We start from the raw sequence: 21,125 nt of genomic DNA, 5'->3' as shown, positions 1-21,125 counted from the left end.
TTTAAATACAAATTGCATTGAACACATAAACATTTTCCACTTGTTTTTAATCCTCTGAAATACTAATAATTTGTTTTCGAAATCAACTTGGCTAATTTATCTGAAAAATTATGCGCAGTTTCTAGCATATAGATATATATTATATACTGTACACCTAAATATTGCATTGTTCAGCCCATAAGTTCACTACTTTATACTTATAGTAACTATATTTTAATTTGTGCATAAAGTTAGTACTCAGCTATTTTATACAATACACTATTTTTTTATCAAACTTAAAGCTAGTTTGTACCAAAATGCATTTGTATAAAAATTAAAACATATTATATGTGTATGGTTAAAGTAAAGACAAAACAATTGAAAAAATATAAAATTAAATATATTGTATACAACATTTGAAAAATAAAACCAGTTGACAAAAATTAGTTTAGTAAAACCAGTAATTAAGCAAACTGATGATTTCTTTTCTTGGAAGTGTGTTAAATATTAAAACATAGAATTTTGTTTTTTCTTAACATTTTCCTTCATAGTTTGTAAATAAGTAATAATGTCAAATAAAGAAACTGTAACTTGCTTAATAAGTAGATAACATTTATAACTTACAATAACTTGTTTTATATCTCAAAATTTAGTTATAAATGTAAGTTTTAATAGGTTATAAACAAATTGAACACAATACAATATTATGAAATAATACCTTGTTTAAAGAAACAATTGTTTTAATTTAAATTTGTTTGTCTCATCAGTTAACATTAAAGTACATAATACTCTCATTGTAAATTTTATTAGATTTTAAGTAAAGCACAAAAAGTCAAATGAAGAAACAATATAAATATAGAAAAATAGTTGTATTCATTAACATTTGTTTGTTTTATAGAACATTAAAGTACATAACATTCTTATTGTGAGTTTTATTAGATTTTAAGTAAAGCACAATATGTCAAATGAAGAAACAATACCTTGTTCAAATGAAGAAACAGTAACTTATTTAAATAAAACCGATGAAGAAACAATACCTTGTTGGAATTGTGATGTGGACGGGTACCTTGTGCAAGGTGGAAGGCCTCACCAGGAAGACTTCCTCTTCTATGATTTCGAAAAATCAAATGATGGTTTGTTATGTTCGTTGTATTGAACTTCATACTAGTTTTTCTATGTTTGATTTTATTACGAGTCTTTAACTTGATGATTTTTTGCTTGCTAATAATTGTTTTTTTTTTGTGCAAAGTTGAGAAATTTTTGCTCAAATATTCTGTTGTTGGAATTTTATTACCTAAAAATTTACCGTTTTTTATTTTTAAAAGATAAATCTAAATGAAACATGAAACAATTAAAAACATTTTCAGATTCATGGTTATATATTTTTTTATTTTTACCAAACGTTGAACATAGTTTTTTTAACTTTATAAATGTGGGTACTAAATCATGAGTAGATTTTTTGGATTTTAAAACTCTAGGAAAACAAATGCAGCAACTATTGTATAAGTATTTTTGTTCTTACCTGTAGTATATTTCCTATTAATTCTATTATTTTATAATTATCTACCATACAAACGTTTTTGAACAAAAGTGGTATTCTCTATAATTTTTTTATATCTTTCTGTCCATAAAAGCAACTATATTGTCATACTTTTTTATTATGGAAAAAACTGATTTGGCAAACAGCATGAAAACAAATATAAAATGATTTAACATAATTTCCCAGAATTAGGGCAGTTATAACATTACTCCCTTTGAAACAGACTCATCAAAGAAGAGAAGTTTTATTTTTTATAGCCTTCTGCCAGTGAATACACTTCTTTTTCCAGATTTCAAATTCTTAAGAAAAATGCATTAATTGGAGAAAAAAACATTTTCGTAGTACATTTTAATATTTTAATTGAAATTTGTTTTATGTTTAAATATAATACTCCAAAATTTTAACAATCTCCCCTCTTTCCAAAGCTTTTATATCAATCTTATTTTACTTCATAATAAGCTACCCTTCCAAACAGACTTACTAGAGCGGAATTTTTTTTATAAACATTATTATCTTCTACCAATTTGGTGTGCTTTTTATTTTGCAGTATTGATTGAAGAAAAAGTTGTTTTGAAGTTATTTGTATTTCTCATTTATATCTGTTTTCTGTTTATTTTAATTTCTCCTCCCAAACAGACTCACCTTCAAAGGAGGAGTTCTGTGCGTGGGCGGTGTTCGACGGCCACGGGGGGTCGGAGTGCGCAGAGTACTGCAAGTTGCATTTAGTAGAGCACCTGAAGAAGCAGAAAAAGTTCATGAGCGGTAGTGAGGAAGAGAGCGTGGAAGCTATAAAGGAGAGTTTTACGTGGATACACGAGAAAATGTACAAGGAACAGAAGAATAATCGTTAGTTGAGTTGTTTGTTTAGTTTTTAAAGTATTAAATATTTTTTATTAAAATGATTTTGAAAATGTTATTCAACTTCTACTTTTAAATTTATAAGAAACCAATATGTATGTTTTGATATTTTCTACTGTTTTGGTAGTCTTAGATAAATTACTTTAATATGTATAAAATATTCATAACTTTTTTTATGGGAAGCTATAAAAACAGAAAAACTATTAAATTTATAAAAAAAGATTATTGAGGTGATTTCAAATTTAAAATATTATTTTTTAGATTTTTTTGTTTAAATTGATATTTTATTAGTTAAGACTTGTTTAAACTCTTACTTCGAATATGAAACTTTGTTAAAAATAAGTTTCCAAATCAAAAATGTTATTAAAATTTTAAGTTGATTCATTTTTTTTTGTCATATTAATTTTTATCAAAATAAAATTTTATATAAAACACTAATAGTATGCAAGTATTAATTTTTTATTTTAGCCTTTAACTTCAAACGTAATACATTTTTACATGTATTTTTTAAACTCACACAATTTATTACTGTAAACAACAACTTCATATAGTTGGTTATTAATGCTATGTTTTTCGATTTACCTGTCTTTGCTTCAAAAATCAGCAAAAATAAAACTTCATTAAAACTCACTTTAGCAACATGGAAGCGTCACAAGCAGGGATACCCATCAACAGCCGGAACCACAGCATCACTACTGGTGATGAGGGGAAGTAGGTTGTACGTGGCCCACGTGGGTGACAGCACCGTTGTCATGGGAACCAAGCCATCATGTGAGGGGAGTTCCCAGGACAGGTACCAGTTCAAAGTGCTCACAAAAGACCACAAGCCGTCGGATGAATGCGAGAAGAAATTGGTAGAAAGTAGGGGAGGAAGGTATGTTATGATTGTATTTATTTGTTAAACTAATTATAATAGTTCATTTTTGTGTCTTAAGTCGTTTGTATAAAGAAGTTAATTTGTTGTGGTTGTATTCTGTTTTCAAATTTTTAACTATACTTTATTTTATAACCTATTACTTATTAAAAACATACATAGTTTTGGATTTTCAGCTGTTTAAATATTTACTTGTTTTTATTTTAATTAGTTTATTTATAGTGAATTTCGAAACTGGCTGTAAGCCTAGAGGAGAAGACTTTTTTTTTTTTTTTGTTTGAATAAGAATTGTTTACAAAATATTCATGTGTTATATTTATACGTTACCTTTTCTAAATAGCAAATTTTTAATTTTTTTAAATTTTTTGCTTGTTTGAAACTAATCATTGTTTTATATACAGGTTTAGAACACATTTTATATATTTTCGAGGTTATTTTAAATGGTATTTTTTTATTACCATACTTTTTCATTGCCTATTAAGTGGTAGTACTTGACTCAATATTGAACTTAACATTTCTTTATTTTATATTACTTATCTTTATTTACAGCATCAAGGCGAAGCAAGGGTTCCAGCGGGTGGTGTGGGAGCGACAATCCAACAAGGAGGGGGGAGTTGTGGAGAAAATACCATTCCTAGCAATCACCAGGTCAATTGGAGATTTTTGGAGCTACAGTGATAAGAGTGGGGAATTCGCAGTGAGTTTTGTTTTATTTAGTATGGTTAAAATAATCTGGACATTTGCTTATGAATAATTTTCTTGTGAATTGCGATTGCTGCTTATTGACGAGACAAGTTTAAATATTTAATTTTATATTATTGTGTTCTAAAAAGGTTAGCTTTTGCTAAAAACTTGATTTTAAAGTCTGACTTTTGTTTAGTTGGTTTTAATTCAATTTTTTCTGTGTTTTTATAATTTGGGTTGTCAAAAATAAGTAGTTGAGATAACTTTCTTTTAACCTGTAAATGAAATTTTCAAATAAAGTTAAAAGAGTTATAGAAACTGTTGTTTGTCTGGTTTGAAATATTGCATTTTTTATATGTAATAAAACCAATTTTATTAAATGCACGAGCGGAAAAAAGACTAAGGGTGTAATTTCGCTTATAAGCTTTTTTATACTCATTTTAATGTACAAACAAAAAATCGCTAATTTTTACTTGTAATTTAATTTCAACTTTGAAGTTCACCACGTTTTAAACCTCGCATGCAATAAACGCTTCAAAAGTTATATACGTTTTCATGACTCATAATTTAATTATATAACAAAATAGCGCTCAAAATTCTATTAATCTTACTTACGTTTTGAAGTATATGTTGGAAATGTTTGCAATACTTATAGTAAACCAATATGCATTTGTAATAGTATTATCTAGGAATGAATAATGTTATATGTGAAAAACAATACATAAAATTGTCTTAAAAGCAGGTTTGTAATAAAAATAAATGAGAAAAAACTATGGGGCAGAGTTGCAATAATTTTTTTTTGTTTATTTAGCAGTTGTAAACATTATTGTTTCACGCACTAAAACCGTCATGCAGCTAGTGTTAATAATTTAAATACATATTATTATACAGTTTAAAAATGCTTATTCATTCGAAAAATAATTACATTTTATTTGTAATTTTGAAAAAAATAGATATCTCTGCTGTACAGTGGAATCTTGTACTAACAATATTTACTTTCAATTCTCAGATATTCCTTATACCTGACGTTAAAGCTTTGTTATATTCTTTACATTCAAATAGCAAGCTGTTTACCACATGAATATTTCAGGTATGGCTGAAATAAAGTATTAAAAACCAACTGAAATTGCATTTTTTTCCCAGGTTTCACCAATGCCCTGTGTATGACTCGACAGGTCAATTAAAAAATTTAATAATATCAAACGAAAAATATATATTTTCTTCAGGTTTCACCAATACCAGATGTAACAACGTTCAGGCTTGACCGAAGTAACTCATACGTGTTCATAATCGCATCAGACGGTTTGTGGAATGTAGTGTCGCCCATAAACGCCATGAAAGAACTTAATGATACATTGGAGGTATGTTGTTTTTATTTGAATTTTCAGTTTAGTTGAAAACTTTATAATAAATTTGTTTGATAATATGATGTGCATTTCGAAAGTTTCAAACAATGATCTCACTGAAATAATGAAACCTCGATATGTTCGATACACGCCTGTATATATAGTTAATCGTAAATAGCTCAGAGTACAGACTGAAAATAACTGCTAAAATTTGTAAAGTTGAGTTAACCAGCTTAGTTAAAAACTCTGTATTTGAAGTTTGTAGCATTTTGCTAATTGAGTTAAGAGATTCAGTAAAGAAAATTTGAAAACTAAATAATGAAACCCACAAACATTCGCTTACACCTTGTGTATATATAAATAAACATAAAATGAACATCTATCATTCAGACAGACTTTTACATATTTGTAAAGTTGATGATACATCAGCTTAAATAAAAAATCATTCGTTTGAACACTCGCAAGCCTATGAAACAACTAAGTCTGCATTCAATTATGAAATAATTAATTTGTCTTTATTAGCAACCATACAGCTAATGAACAAATCAGTACAATAATTGTAATGTTAGTTAATTGATGCTTGTAACCAACTGAAGACATTAATAAAGTTAGAAGTATTTTTATTGTTATTTAATTCTAAGATACTTTAAGTAAACTAGAATAAAAAATCAAAATAAGTTTTTTGAAATAGCTTCCTGAAAATACATAATTAAGCCATTAAGAATTATCAAATGAAAGTATTACATACTTTTACAAAATATAATATGTACATTGTATGTTTACAAGTATTTAAATTTTTTTTCTCGTTACTATACGAGTTAGAAACATGTTTATTAAAGTTTGTCAAGGTATACTTTTAACTTGCACTTTATTGGGATATGTCTTCGTAATCAAACCGATAAAATATAATAACTGATTCATAGTAATTTAGTTTCCTTTATATCTTGGCGCAGTATTATTTTATTCTGTGCTGTTTTGAACTTAAAAAAAAAATTTGTTCTTGAATCAATCCACCTTTGTATAATTTTTTAAATACTTTCTTTTACAAGAAAGTTTATTGAATTTAAAATCAAACCATAAAAGAATAAAAAAAAAACATAAATTATCTGTCTAGTTCTCATAATTACTTATTCAGACATAATAATACAGGTTTTAGAAAAGTTAGAAAATTATATTTAGATTGAATCTTAGCATCAATTTTTTGAAAGTTTTTAATTATCTGGCTCTCCTCATATCTTAAATAAAAAAACTTGACCCTGAACATCACTGGTTAAAACAAAAATCTCGATGCAAGATTTTAGTGCATTATTTAAATTTTTGCACCATACTTTTGTTCTGACGTGACATAACTAAAATTGCAAGTCCATCTTGTATATATAGTTATGATAACTTAAACTATATACTATATATTTTTTATCACCAACCTTCCACAGGTTATTCTGGGACTGAAATTTTTTTTATAAGCTGGTGTACCTCCAGCTTTGTAAATATTTAATTATTCTGCTTTTGATGTAAAAGCATTAGTTATCCTACTTATGTATTCGAGATCGAAGGGAACATTCGCGGGTTTCGTTATTTGAATGTGATCAATTTTAAATTTTAACTCTATTTAATATTTTACATCGATGCTCAATGGCAGATAGAATGTATATTAGCTGGTCGATGTTCAGCTTTGCGAGGAATGTGAAAGAATTACTATATTTTATAACACATTTAAATAACGAAACCCACAAATGTTCGCGTCGATCTTGAATCTATAAATAAGTAACTTACGTGTAAACAGAATTAGCAAAAGAATTAAATATTTAGCGAAGGTGGAGGCACACCAGCTTATATAAATTTTTCAGTCCTTAAATACTATTGTGGAAGGTTTATTATAAAAAAAATTACATTATCCACAGTAAAAAAATGTAACCGCAAACGTTCGCTTACAGCTTTTATATATAAATAAGCGTTTAAAGATTACTCAAAATTTGAAAACTGATGAATGTAAAAGGTTTGTAAAACTGATTATACATCAGCTTAATATTAAAAACTCACTCTTTGTTGTTAAAAAGCTCATCGGTGAAACAACAAAGTCAATATATCATCATAAAGTAATTAAGTAGGCCTAACTACAATTCATACAGCTAATGAAAAATAAATATAATACTAGTTATCAGGTTGTAAAAGACTGTAGCACTTTAATGAAGTTTGAATTGTTTATGTTGTGATTTAAATAACCGATTAAAGACACCAAAAAGTATTTATTCACAAAAAAATGTTCAGGTTTTGTATTTTGGAGTAGCTTTAAAGCATAGATTTTATCTTAGTTTTAGTTTAATTTTCAAATTTTTGTAGTGGCATAACATAACAAAAACAACAAACGTTTGTTTAGAATTTGTATACAAATTAATATTAAATTACGAAATTTTATAGACTCATAAGTAGAAACATAGTTTTAAATCTGATGAACATCAGCCCAAAGCTAAAAATTAATTTGTAAATATTTTGAAAGTAGATGTAGGTTAAACAAGGAAGTCAAAATTTAGTTATAAAGTACTTAATTAAACTTTATAGCAAAACATACAGTCATGAATTTTTTAGAAATTGAAATATGAACAGTTGTTTTGCGAAAAGTAGTTTAATACTGTATATAATCTTATAGTTCAGTGAGACATAAGTCATTTAAAAACTTAATTTCTTTCCTAAAAACAAGGCAACTTACATAAGTGTTTAAAAAAAATTAACAGAAAACTCTTTAGTATTATTATTAGACTGTGTACATTTTTTAAATACAATACACAATATTTGGTAAAATATACCATTTGTAACTTATTATTAACATATTACTCATTTTGTTTTCTATTTTATTTCACAAACCTTTTCAAAACTATACTAGTTCCATTTTCAAGTGGTAAATATTAAATGAAATTGGAAAAAAGATTAGTAAACAGTTTAAAAAAAAACTTCAAGTTATGACGTATGAATAAATTCAAAATAAATACAAAATTTAGAGATTTAATAAGTAAAGCTAAAGTAAGATACTAATAAATTAGAAATAATTTTGCTTTTCTATTTAATGCTATTTGCGTATTTAACTTAGGTCGCTCTTATTCAAGAGCTTTAATTTATACTTAGTCGTAATCAATATTTATTCCAGACTGTAGAGTTCGCTCTGTTCACATCGTTTCAAAATTTTAAAGTTTTGAACTATGTTTGAGTTTTGACAGGGTGTGCAATTAAAAAGATGTTCAAATATTGTGCTGTTTTTATCTGTTGCTCAGCGGTCTGTAATTCGTCCTTTTCGTGCAAATGATAGTATTTGTGTGAAAGGTTTTTGAAACGGAGTAAATCATGACTGAAATCCAGTTAATGTTTAAAATTTCAAAATAAAATGTCTGCTTAAAACAGACACTCTAGATTGTGGGTGTGGGAAAGATGTTAAAAAAGCCAGCAACCTTCCAGCAAAGTGTCATTTTCCAATAAAATTTTAAACGAAAATAATCATGGTGTGCGCAGGTCGGTGTTTTGCAAACCTCCACTGTGTACAATGACAAGACTTACAAGGAAGTTTCGGACATTCCTTCAAACTTCACCCGCGATTCTGCACGGTCAGGGAAGATTGCAGCGCCAGGTAGCGGAAAAAATCAGAGAGAGATCGCGAGTAGATTTTCTCGCTGCAGCTGGCTCATAAGTACGTTAAGTACGCGAAGTACTTGCAAGCGCTGGAAAACGTGTTGAAAATGTTACACAGTTCTTAAAGCTTTAAAATTTGTTTCCGCTATCGTTTTTTCACAATCGGAGGTGTAGATATAATTTCTAGAGAAAATGACATTGCTGGTAAATTTTCTTAAAGTATTTTCGCATCAACAGCACCATGTAACTTAAAAAACTTCTTAATTAACCCAACATCTGAAAAGGTTGAAAACACCTCTCTATGCATGATTTCTTACCACCTTGTTTTATTTTGAACACAAGCTCGTTCAATTTTGATAAGTTTAAGCAAAGACTAATTCACAAAGACTTTTAAAATTTCATTAACACTTTACCAAAGACAAGATTAGCCAAACCAACTCTTGAATTGCAAACATTTTTTCACAACTATTTAACTAAGTTTTTGCACCAATTTTTTGCAGTGACGTATTATACTAAACACAGCAAACGTTCGCTTATAATTTGTATACAAATCGAAGTATGGTTTATTTGTTAATGTAAAAAATTCATTATTTAATATATTTGTAAAGCTGATAAAATATTAGCTTAAATAAAAAAAAAGTCAATTGATGAAGCCCTTGCCCTTGGTTAGAACATGTAGTCATTTTTAAAGTTGATTACACATCAGCTTATTAAAAATATATTTTAGTTGAATTGGTAAGCTGATAAAACATCAAATTCCACATTTGATTATAAAGTAATTAGTTTTGAGTTAACTGTCTTTTAAACCCAATCAATCAAAAAAGTCATTTTTTCTTGTCTAAACGTATCAGCTTGTTGAAACTTGCTACTTTTGAAATATCTATGAAATATCCGAGACACTGTAAAGTAACTTGCGTAAAATTTATGAATTAACCACACTCAATTATTTCGTAATAACAAAGAGGAAAAATTTGAACCAGAAAATATAAATTAATCCACACTGTTAGGTGCATTCACAAAGTATAGTTAATGTATGTTATAGGTTCACAAAAGTTTATAAATATTTTATCTTTGTTTTGAAGTTTTAAACATATTTAATATTGATATTATTTAATGAACCTTCCCAAGGTAATTTATAAGTTCTACTTTATCGGGATATACTTTCTTTAATTAGAAAATAAAAGTATGATGATTGATTTATAGTAATTTAGGTTCCATCTTTTTCTGTAATTTTTATATTTTAAAACAATTTTCTGCTCGTAAATCAGCTCAGTTTTATATACTTTTTTTAAGATTTCATTCTAAAACATAGTTTGTTGAATTTAAAATAAATAAACCATAAGTTGTATTTTAAATTTAATAATTAAATACAATATGATAAAATAGACATAAACAACTAAATAAGATTTATTTAAAGTGAAGTTTAACAGTTTTTAAAAGTTTTATGTTATTTAGATTTTTTAAATTGAAAATATCCAGAAAAATGATATGCGAGATTTCTTTGCATTTTTAGTAATCACACTCTTTTCGCCAACTGTTTAAAAAAATTCATCAAACTTTTATAGTGACGTAAAAAAAAACTATCCCGCAAACATTGGTTTCAAACCCGTATATATTAATATGGCTTCTTTTAGAAGTACTTGATTGTATTGTAACGGTGATATTTAAATGGCTGTTAAGTCATTAGCCTGAACAATCTACATTAAACCACAAACAAATTTCATTAATAGAACTGGGTATGGGCATTGTCAGTGCGTTCTTGGTTATTAAACCCAATGTAATATTTAAAAAACTTTATACTCCAACAGCCTCAATAGTTAATTTTGACTGGCAAAGAGGGGCTTTAGCTACATGACAGATTTGTCACATACTCCGTTTAACTCTATTTATTTTTTTTCTAAATAAGCAGCTTTGATTTACTTTTTTTCTGAATCAAAAACTAAATTTTCATTTTTAAGTTTCTTTTTTAAAAGTTGTGTTTTTACTTCTATCGAAGTTGTTTGTTATATTTATGACTTTAATTATACTCTTATGTACAAATCTTTAGAATTACTTTTTTGTTTAGCTCATAAACTCAGATTGGCTTTTGGCAACCCTGACAAAAATATTAATTGCGTTGCAAAGCATTATACATCTAATATTTTTTTTAAATTAAAACGACCCAGTTGTCTTTAACTTTAAAAATATCTAGAAAACTAATTTGATTGCTACGGTTCACACTCCGAAAACCGAATATATTAAAAGTTAGTATTAAAAAAATGTTTAAAACAAAACTATTTCTTATTTTAAAAATAAATTTTCCAAAAAAAACACTATACAAACAAGCTCCTACAATTTTGATTCTTTAAAGTAAAGGCTAGTGTTTGAAAGTTTTAAATTTGAAAATTCAGTTCACTCTCACATCACACAAAACTTTCATAGTTAATTAAATTAAAATATGATAGCTAGTTGTCGATGCCGACGTAAATAGCAAAAACATGTTTGTTTCCATTTCGTATATATAAATAAACACTTATTGATCCACTGGTCATCATCAATAAATTAAACTTTTTGATGATCTGTTTTTCATCAGCTCAACCCATACAAATAAAATGTTGTCATAAAAAGAGTAGGTTCAACACAAAAATCTAAATTTTTTATAATTGTAACAATTCAATGTTTATACCCCAAACCTTCGTAGTGACGTAACATAACAAAAACAACAAACTTTTGTTTAAAATTTGTATATATAAAAAATTTAATCTATTCAATGATGCAAACCGTTTATTTCATTATATTTGTAAAGCTGATGAATGTCAGCTGAAATGTAAAACTTAATTTGAATAGCTCTAGAAAATTGAAGCTGCTCGAACAGTAAAATCGAAATTTAGTTATTAAATACTTTAGAGCAAATCATACAGTCATGAGTTTTTTTTACTTTAGTAATGCAAAGTTGTTTTACAAAAAAGTTATAAGATTTTATAAATCAGCGAGACATAAGTCTTTTAACCAACTTCCTTAAGTGTTCAAAAGTTTAATAAAACATACTTGAGTACTAGACTTTTTTCACTTTTTTAAATACTGTACACAATGTTTATGTATAAGTTATTAAAACGGAGAAAAACATAATTGGGGTTAAGTTAATGTTGTAATATTCATTAAAAAACATCCGCTAAAACATAATAATTCAAACTTTTAAGGATATGGGAAACACTTAAAAAAATTCACTAACAACTGCAGTAAAATAGATTTCCAACTAAAATTTGTATTTTAAAACCTTAGTAAACAATATTTAAAAAAATGTTACATAAATATTTTCACACAATTCGTAAAACTTAAGAATTTATTTCCGCTTCATTGTCGGAGGTAGGTCTAATTTCCTTAGAAAAAGACATAACTAATAAATTTGTTTAAACTTGATCAAAAGTATTTTCTGCATCAACAGTACTATGTTAATCAAAATATAAACTTATTGAATTATCCCAACAGAAGCACAACTTAACACCTAAAAAGGTAACAACAACCCTATATGCAAGATTTCCTTTTTCTATCATGAACACAAGTTTGTACAATTTTGATAAGCTTAAGTACAGACTGATTAACAAACTTTTTGAAAACTCCATTGACACTATACCAGAAGCAACAATCACACATTTTTTCATAGCTTCTAAGATTCAAAGTTTTTACAGCAAAATTTGTAGTGACGTAGTATACTAAATACAGCAAACGTTCGCTTATAATTTACAAATAAATACAAGTGAATTTAATACAAGAACAACTCGTCATGAATGAAGAAATCTACATGTAAAGCTGATGAAATACCAGCTTAAACATAAAAAGGCATTATATGAAGCAATTGTTAGTGGGGTGTTTCTTACAGTCAACTTTAAATATAAATTGACTTCGAGAAAAAATCATTTAGTCAATGAGCATTATTAAAAACCGTTAACGCCATACCAAAGGTATGTTTAGGTGAACTAGATTTCAAAACACACACATTTTTTATTGATCCAAAAAACTTGCAACAAATGTTTGTAGTGACGTAACACAACTACACAGCAAAAGTTTGCTTCCAACTTTTAATCAAATTCTATTCATATTTTTTTTTAAATCAGAAACACTACTCAACTTCTGACGAACGGGATAACCCTACTCCTTCCGAAATTTCTCACCACCAAGGATATAATATTAACCAAGTTATTGAACTAAATTTAAACTAAAACTTTCCCTACCAAAAACAATTATTAAAGTTTCCAAGTTCTTTTCCACAGCTAAACACTAAAAGAAGCTCTAAGTTTTAATTGGTAATCAGGCACAAAAGTTAATTTAATTTAATCAGAAAAAATCCCTCACAGAAGCACCAAACCGACAAATTTTTGAGTATATCGAAAATATACACAAAAATAATGAATCACAAGTTTGTTTAAGCTTATTTAAAATACTTGTATATTCTAACAGAAACACCAATCGACTGCTGACAAATCACCGCCGAAAGTTTCCCACCACTTGGTGGAGGTGGCGCTGCGGAGTTGGCGGGAACGAAGGTGCGCGGCAGACAACATCGGGGTGATGGTGGTTGCCATGGAAAAGAAGTGGGTAAGCCCCGAATGCAAGAAGCAGCACAACGAACAGTGGTCCGCACCCAGGTTCGGATTTTATATAGATGTTTTTTATTGTTAGTAATTTACATGTTTATAGTACCTTGGTGTTCAATTAGCGAAACAGTAATGCAAACTTGATACTAATGATCAAACATAAATGCGATAGTTTAAATTACTTACTTTTTTTAATGTTGTCAACTTTAATCATATATGCTTTTTTTTTCATACTTTTCATATGGTTTGAACATTAACACTTTTATTAATTTACACACAAAATTGTATACTTAAGCATTTAAATTATGCATATATTCAATAAAAGTATGTTATTCAAGATTATAAATAAAATTTTTTTACTTTTGTATACATCAGTTCTGCCTGCAAAAAGTTTATAAAGATTTGGGATATGCCACAAAAGAAAAATAGAAAAATTGAAGTTGCAACTGAAACGTTTTCTTATAATTTGTTGTGCAATACACGAATGATAGTTTGTTGATTTTTATAGCTTCTTAGTATTGCCCCGAAACATTGAAAATCCTTGCTGTGGTTCTGAAAAAAAAGTTCTGAAGATTATAGAAAAATCTTAGTGTTACATAGTGTTTGTCTTCTTAACTGTTGTTTGTCCGTTTATAAACTTTGCAGCGGTTATTTAAAAATTATTCTTGTTTTACAATTTATTTTGTGCAAATTTCTCTGCTTTTTCAATAAAGTTGTACAGCATTGATAGATAAAAAGTTTTATGTTTTTCTGTTTTATACAACTACCTTTTAGACTCTTTGTATTTAATTTGCTTCATTTTCAGTTTATGACTTATAAATTTTTAAAATTTCTTGGAAATAAAATTATTGTGAATCATAAGTTTTTATAAAAGAACATTGTTTATTTAACGAAAAATAATAAGCAATCAAAGTATTTAAGACCTGGTCCTAATAGAAACAAAATAGTTATTTTGAAAAGTAACATTTTCTTTTTTTTCCTAAATTTCTAAAGCTTAAAGTAATCGCCTAGATTAATGAACATTTTAAATTTCAATAAAGATTTTTTCCAGCTAAAAAATAGTATTAATCTTAACCAATTAAATTTTTCTAAAGTTCGTAAAATAATTCTACTAAGAAAAACATAAAATTTAATATATATACTCTTTTTTTTTATTATTTGAATAACTTCTTACATTAGTAGAGTAAAACAACATGTTTAATTATAGCTCAATATCTTAATTATCGAAAAAAAATTGTTTAAAAAAAAACATTAATAACATTCATATCAATACTGTTTTTGTAATATTATAAAAATAAAATATCATAAATACCCGTTATATGGTATTTTTTTATACCTTTGTATCATTATCAGAAATATTTTAAGTAGTGTGAGTTTCCTGTATAAAGTGTTATCACATGTTTTTTTTTACTTTATTGTTTGTAAAAAAATAAGTTGTTAAAATATTGTAACATAACTCTAAGATTAGCAGACTATGCAATTATATCTAATTAAAAAAAATTATTTTCAACTTGCTTATGCAGTATAAATGAAGTATTATTTGTTTATCACGAGAAAAAAAGGTATTAAAAAAAGTTTCTTTGCTAATTATTATTATATTTTAAAATATATATTATTATGTTTTTAATCATTGAGCGTGCAAAGGCTAATGTTTAAATTATTAAAGAGTTAAAATAAACAAAATAGCCTTTAAGACCTTGCTTGTTATATTTTTAAATTTTAATTTGAACTTATCTTGTATTATCAACTGTCTAAACAAGGTTTAATTATTTTATTGCGACCAGTCTTTTAAATAACAAATCAATTAAAACCTATTAAGTTATAAATAAAAAAATATTTTATTGTTTATTGTATTTTACTAATAAATGTACATTAAAAATAAGTGATTTGTTTCTATTGATTGTACAGTTGTTTGCAAACTGACTATGTTATGACTACAACTTTTTAAAACTTAAAATATAGTTTTTGTTTTTAGTACTTAGCACACAACATTGAAGAAAAATAATTATTTGAAATTTATTTGTGACACTTCTTTATCATAGGTTTTATATCATACGTTGTTCAAAGTTTAATTTAAAATTTATGAACGTTAAGATTGTAAACATAGTTTTTTACATAATAGTAATAAAACGTTTCAAGATATTTGTAAATAAATTTATTTTGAATATATCGATCACTAAGCGATATTTTTGTTTTAATCTTTTTTGTTTTATTTAAATCCAATGATGACAGAGAGGGTTTCTCAGATACTACAGACAAGCTAAGTGATAATTCAAACAAAATTTTATCAAACAATTAACATTAAAAAAAGTAATATTTTCAATCTCTTAAAATTTATTTTAACTTATTTTTTATTTTTCAGTATCAACGGAGCAAACGAGAACTGTTCAAAAAATTCAGGAAGTTCAGGAAAACTGCTGCACAGAAAACCTGAAGGTGGAATCCTGATACCTAACAACTGCAACCAGGAAGTGTTGAACACTCTGCTGACGGGAGAAATGTTCTTCGGTTGGTATGACGTCATAATAACATTTTTAAGCAAGTTGTTATCTTCAGTAAAAAGTTTGTCGTTTTAAAAGTAGTATAACTTTATTTAAATAATAATAACATCCTGCTATCTGCAATTTATGAAAGTGGTGAATAAGTGTTTATTTTTTAACTATTTAAAATGTATGATTCTTAACATTAAAATAATGGTTAGTTGTAGTAATCTTTCTTACGAGTATGCACTTTTAAACAAAAGTGTCTTGTTTTTTTTTTGCGATTAACTACTGTTACTTTGCTGAGTAACTTCCTGTATGTGCTTTGGTGCTGTGCTTAAAGTGAACCCTTAAGCAAAATAACGTTATACAAAAATGTATTATTAGTAATTTAAAATGTAAGAATAAAGTAAACTAACTTTTTTTCAATAGTTAAAATGTTAATAGGTTATAAACTTGTTTTTGTTAGTTTTTAGATTTTAAAACACAATACCATTTCAAAGTATACAATTATGTATACGGAATAGACCTAAAGTATAAAGTAATTTAATTTTAGACTTTGGTTTTATGTATTGATATGACTTGATGTTCTTTTTACTAAAGTTTGCATAAATCTATATTTTGTAATTTATATAAGTAATTTTATATTGTAAGTTTCATGTAACACTATGAAATGATAATAGTATTCATGATACTATTATAAGTAGTTGAAGTATTCTTATTGTATAAACAGACTACTTGAAAATAAAATACTTATATTTAAGAAAGAAAATTATTATATTTAAGACTCCTCAAGAAAATATTCGTGCAAAAATATTTTCAAAAACATAGTTCATTTGACTAGTTAAAATTTTGTTTTAAATTAATTTTTAGAATCTAATATTGTTTTATTTAGTTTATTAGTAATTTGTTACTTGCACCTGATAAGACATAACTTTTAGGTTCAGCTAATAAATGTGTGCTAAAAGTAAAATAAAAGTAACATGTTACGTGTTAAATGTAATACATGTACTTATGTTAAGATGACACAATAGGTGTTTTAAATAAAGTCTTAAAAATATACAAATTGAAACATTCTTAGAAATCTTTCTATTGACACTACTTGACTTAAAAGTGAACTTGGTTAATATTAATAGTTTATTTTTTTAAATAACAACGAAAAGATAATTAATGAAAGTTTTTGTTATGTTCAATGTTAATATAAATTATAAAGTACAACATTATATGAAATTAAAAAATATGAACGATATAAATGAAAATAATTGTTTTTCTTTGTAAGTATATTGTTTTAAACTTTTATTTTGTTTATGTCTAAGTATTTATAGCCAGTAGAACAATTTCTTAATTGAAAAAACAATACTGGTTTTATTCAAATTTGTTGCTCATAAGTTTAAATTAATACTATTACTAATCGGTACTTTTATAGAATAAAAATAGGCAATTTATTACCTGATTGTAAACTATTTGTTTTGAACTTGAAACTGTTATTTTTTTATATGACATGGCCTATTACCTAAAGTATGCTATGAAATTCAGGTTTTATTAAGCTTTAAACTAAGACAGGTAGCTGATTTGAATAACTTAAGCAAAAATAAGGTTTTTGATGGCTACTGTAAAATAAAAAAGAGTATTTTCCAAAAATAAAATTTGACTGTATTTTAATAAAAGGTTTTGCTTAACTAATATTATAAAGTACATATGAATATTTTTATAGTTGTTTTAGATTTTTTTAGAAGTAAAACTTTAAAAATTAAAAAATTTTATGCAGTTTATATATTATTGGACGTGTTACTTTTGCAGCATGTTATTTTTTTTACAAACTTAACAAAAAAATTAAGAAAGTAAAATTACTCAAATCTTTAAAAATAGTGAAAAATATTTTTTAGATTAATTAATCAGTAATCTTTATTTTTTGTTATTGTTAAGTGAATTATAAATTGTTTTCAAAGATGAATATTTTATGTAGTTTTCTAATTATTGAAATATTGAAATGGTACTTTTGAAAGTAAAAACTATTTTATATAATCAGTTAGTTTGACAATTTGGTTTATGTACCAAATAATCCAAAAAAACTACAACTTTCAATTTCAAACGAATTCTGTAGTTTAGAAAACTCCATTTATGCAACTTTGTTTTTGAAAACATTGTAGTTTGAAAACAATATGTTCTGCTGAAGTTTAGTGCTTTTTAAATACAATATGTTTTTAGAAATGGGTTATTGTATGTTGAGCATTAATTTTATTCTTGTTTGCAGATCTTAAATAACTGCAAACAAAAGTTTTGCAAGCTCTTTTTTTGTTTATAGTTTTAATAGTTTGCTAAGCTGCAAAGGATGAAAATATATATGAAAATTTTAAAATAGTGGTTATATAAGTGAGCACACTAGATAATTTAGGTTTACACTTAAATACTTTTTAATCACCATGGTCTTTATTGTTTTTTTTTCGAAGGATATATAAAAAGTATTTATTGTGATTAAATATTTAATATTTTTTTTTCATACATATTCCGCTTATTCAGGCTATTAAATAAAAGTATTCTAAATATATACTTAGTTCTCTTTTTTTTCTGACTAATAAAAAGATGCCAACCCAATAACTTGTTAGGTTAATTGTTTAACCAAAAGTGAAGAATTTAGCATAGCACCGGAATTTTTTTAAATTTAAACCTCCAGTAACAGACTATTGTAGTATAATGTAAATATGTTTCACTGAAGTTTATCGCATATTTAGTGCTGTTAAAAATAAATGCTTAACATTTTCAGGATTCGAAAACAAAGTAAAGCAAGAGTTTGCTGCCGACCAATCCAGAAAAGAGGATTTAATCAAAAAGGAACCCAAAAGTCCTGTAAATACAAACAAAAACCCTGTGAAAGCTGAAAATCCAAATAAAGTTCCTGTCAAAACGGAAAACTTTGAGCTCAAAGATATCAAAAAAGAGCTTGAATTTTCAGAAAATTCCCCATTGAAACAGAATAAACCCCAGGAAACGTGCAAAGTATCGCCATGGAAACGGGAACTGCGTAGCAACCCGGAAGACGAACCTGGTTACCAACCTGTTACCAAGAAGCGGGCCTCGTGGGTTAAATCAGATATTAAACAGGAAAATGTTTAGTATATATATTTTTTGGTGATTTTTGTAATAGTGCGGTTTATAGAGTTTTTGTGTGCTTGGGGAAAATAAAGTGGTTGTGAATTTATTATTTTCAAAATTAAAAATATTTGCTGAATTTTTATTATAAATGTTTTAATCAGAAAGGATTATCAAAAGAATTTTTTTTTATAATTTAAGGAATTTATAATTTAAAACAGTCATTTGTAAAGTTAAATAAACTAAAGTTAATTTATTATCAAAGAAAATCTTTAAATTTCAATACAGTAATCAGTACTTAATTTACTTAACTAACAGTTGCAATTTTTTTATAACCAAATAGTATTTATTATTTATTTGTTTTGAGGTACGTTTGTTGTGAGTCTTGGTTAATATGTGGTTTTTAGGTTTTTTGTGTGAGTGTTTTTTTTGTGATTTTGTTTTAAAGAATTGTAGTATTTATTCGAACCTTTTTATTGTGGTTGCTTTTTACACTAAAACTTTACCAATATTTTGGTACAATTTGTTATTTAGGTTTAAAATTAGTGTTTTAAGTTTGTCATTTGAAAATTATTTGATTCAAAAAACACTAATCATTAAAAGATATGTGTAATATTATTTTAAACATGAATTAACTGTATTAACACAAATAGTTTATTGAAGTATAATCACATAAATAATGATAATCTTAATAGTATAAATTTAAACAAAATCATTATGGATAATTTTTAAGCATTTATTAAATGCTGTTATTTTATATTAGCTTAAGTTTTATTTTAAATATTTTAATCGGATAGGATTATAAAAAGTTTTTTTTATTCAGTTATTTAAAAAAGTATTTATTTAAACAGTACTGTACAAATTTAATTAAAAATTTTTAATGTTTAGTTCATACAGTTCGAACAGAACAATTTACATTCAACTCATAATACTCGTGCTGTTAATTTATGTGGTTTTAATATTTTTCATATCTTCAACATGTTTTAAACACTTTGTAAATAATTTATTTCTTCAAATATTTATTACTTCATATTTGTGTTCTAACAATCCAGGTATTATTGCTTAATATTGAAAATGTTTACTGTAAGAACGATAATTTATTTTTATTAAGCATTTCGGGCTGCTAACAATTTATTGCTGATTTAAACTTTCAAACAGTTGGTTTGAAAATTATATTTGTTATTTTTTAATACTTTGCTTTTAATGTTACATTTCTATTAAAACAGAGTTTATATAACTTAAACACCAAGCAAACAAAACTTTTAAATATAGAGTTTTTAGCAAACGTTAGATTTTTATTTCGAAGCTAGAGTTTTTATTACTTAAAAAATTATGGTTTTTAGCTTTGTGCTTTTTTATTTTTCGCAATATAGTTGTTACATTAATTATTCTAACAATTATGATTAAATAACATCTCTTTAATTTTATATAAGTCTTACTAACACTTAGAATATAGTTTAGCTTTTTGAATTTAATCATTACTTCAATATTTAGATAGCTTTAAATTGAGTTCTGACAAGTTTTGTAATATGAAATCATTGTAGTTTCTTTGTTTAAGTTTTAATTTTTGTGTTAATGTTGAAATGTTTTAATGTTGTTTTTATGAATTTATCGTATGTTATTGTGAATAAATTTCAAGTTTCGTGTTTGATGTTCTAGATTTCAAAGAAAAAATTAAAAAAAGTAAAATAAAGCAGTAGGAACTGTTATTGAAGTTTAATATTTAACTTTTTTTTTTACAAATTTAGTATACTTGATTTTTTGAACAAAAAAGCGCTTTAAAAGTTTGATCCTCTGAGAAAAACTTTGGTTTTCGAGTCGTACACCACTTAGAAACAGTTTGATGTTTTATCAAGTAAAAATTAATTAGTTGTTGTTAAAATTGATAATATATAAAAAAAATAAAATGTTTAATTTACATCAAAACTATATTGTTTTGATTGACAGTAAAATATAAAAAAGTGTACTTTACTTTGATAAGTTTAGTTTGAACAAATGTTTTGTATATAAAGATCAAAAACACTAACTAACGACCTAAGTTTTACAAATGAATATAAGTTTAGTTTCAACTTATTTCAATTC

General features: G+C 25.9%; 1 protein-coding gene across 1 annotated transcript; it reads left to right on the top strand.

Moving 5' to 3' along the window:
• The first annotated feature begins 925 nt into the window (after positions 1 to 925).
• LOC145835997 (protein phosphatase 1D-like) lies at positions 926 to 19,175 on the top strand. Its single transcript, XM_082943773.1, has 8 exons — positions 926 to 1,112; positions 2,156 to 2,365; positions 3,014 to 3,251; positions 3,801 to 3,948; positions 5,162 to 5,296; positions 13,337 to 13,524; positions 15,836 to 15,981; positions 18,718 to 19,175. The coding sequence occupies exons 1-8, from the start codon at positions 938 to 940 to the stop codon at positions 19,065 to 19,067; spliced, it is 1,590 nt and encodes a 529-aa protein (XP_082799899.1). The 5' UTR covers positions 926 to 937; the 3' UTR covers positions 19,068 to 19,175.
• The last annotated feature ends 1,950 nt before the right edge of the window (positions 19,176 to 21,125 follow it).

Source organism: Thalia democratica, chromosome 5 (assembly GCF_965202585.1).
Source record: "Thalia democratica chromosome 5, ktThaDemo2.hap1.1, whole genome shotgun sequence".
Classification (NCBI taxonomy): Eukaryota; Metazoa; Chordata; class Thaliacea; order Salpida; family Salpidae; genus Thalia; species Thalia democratica.
Note: the sequence above shows the minus strand (reverse complement) of the source record. Positions and strands in the feature narration are given on the sequence as shown.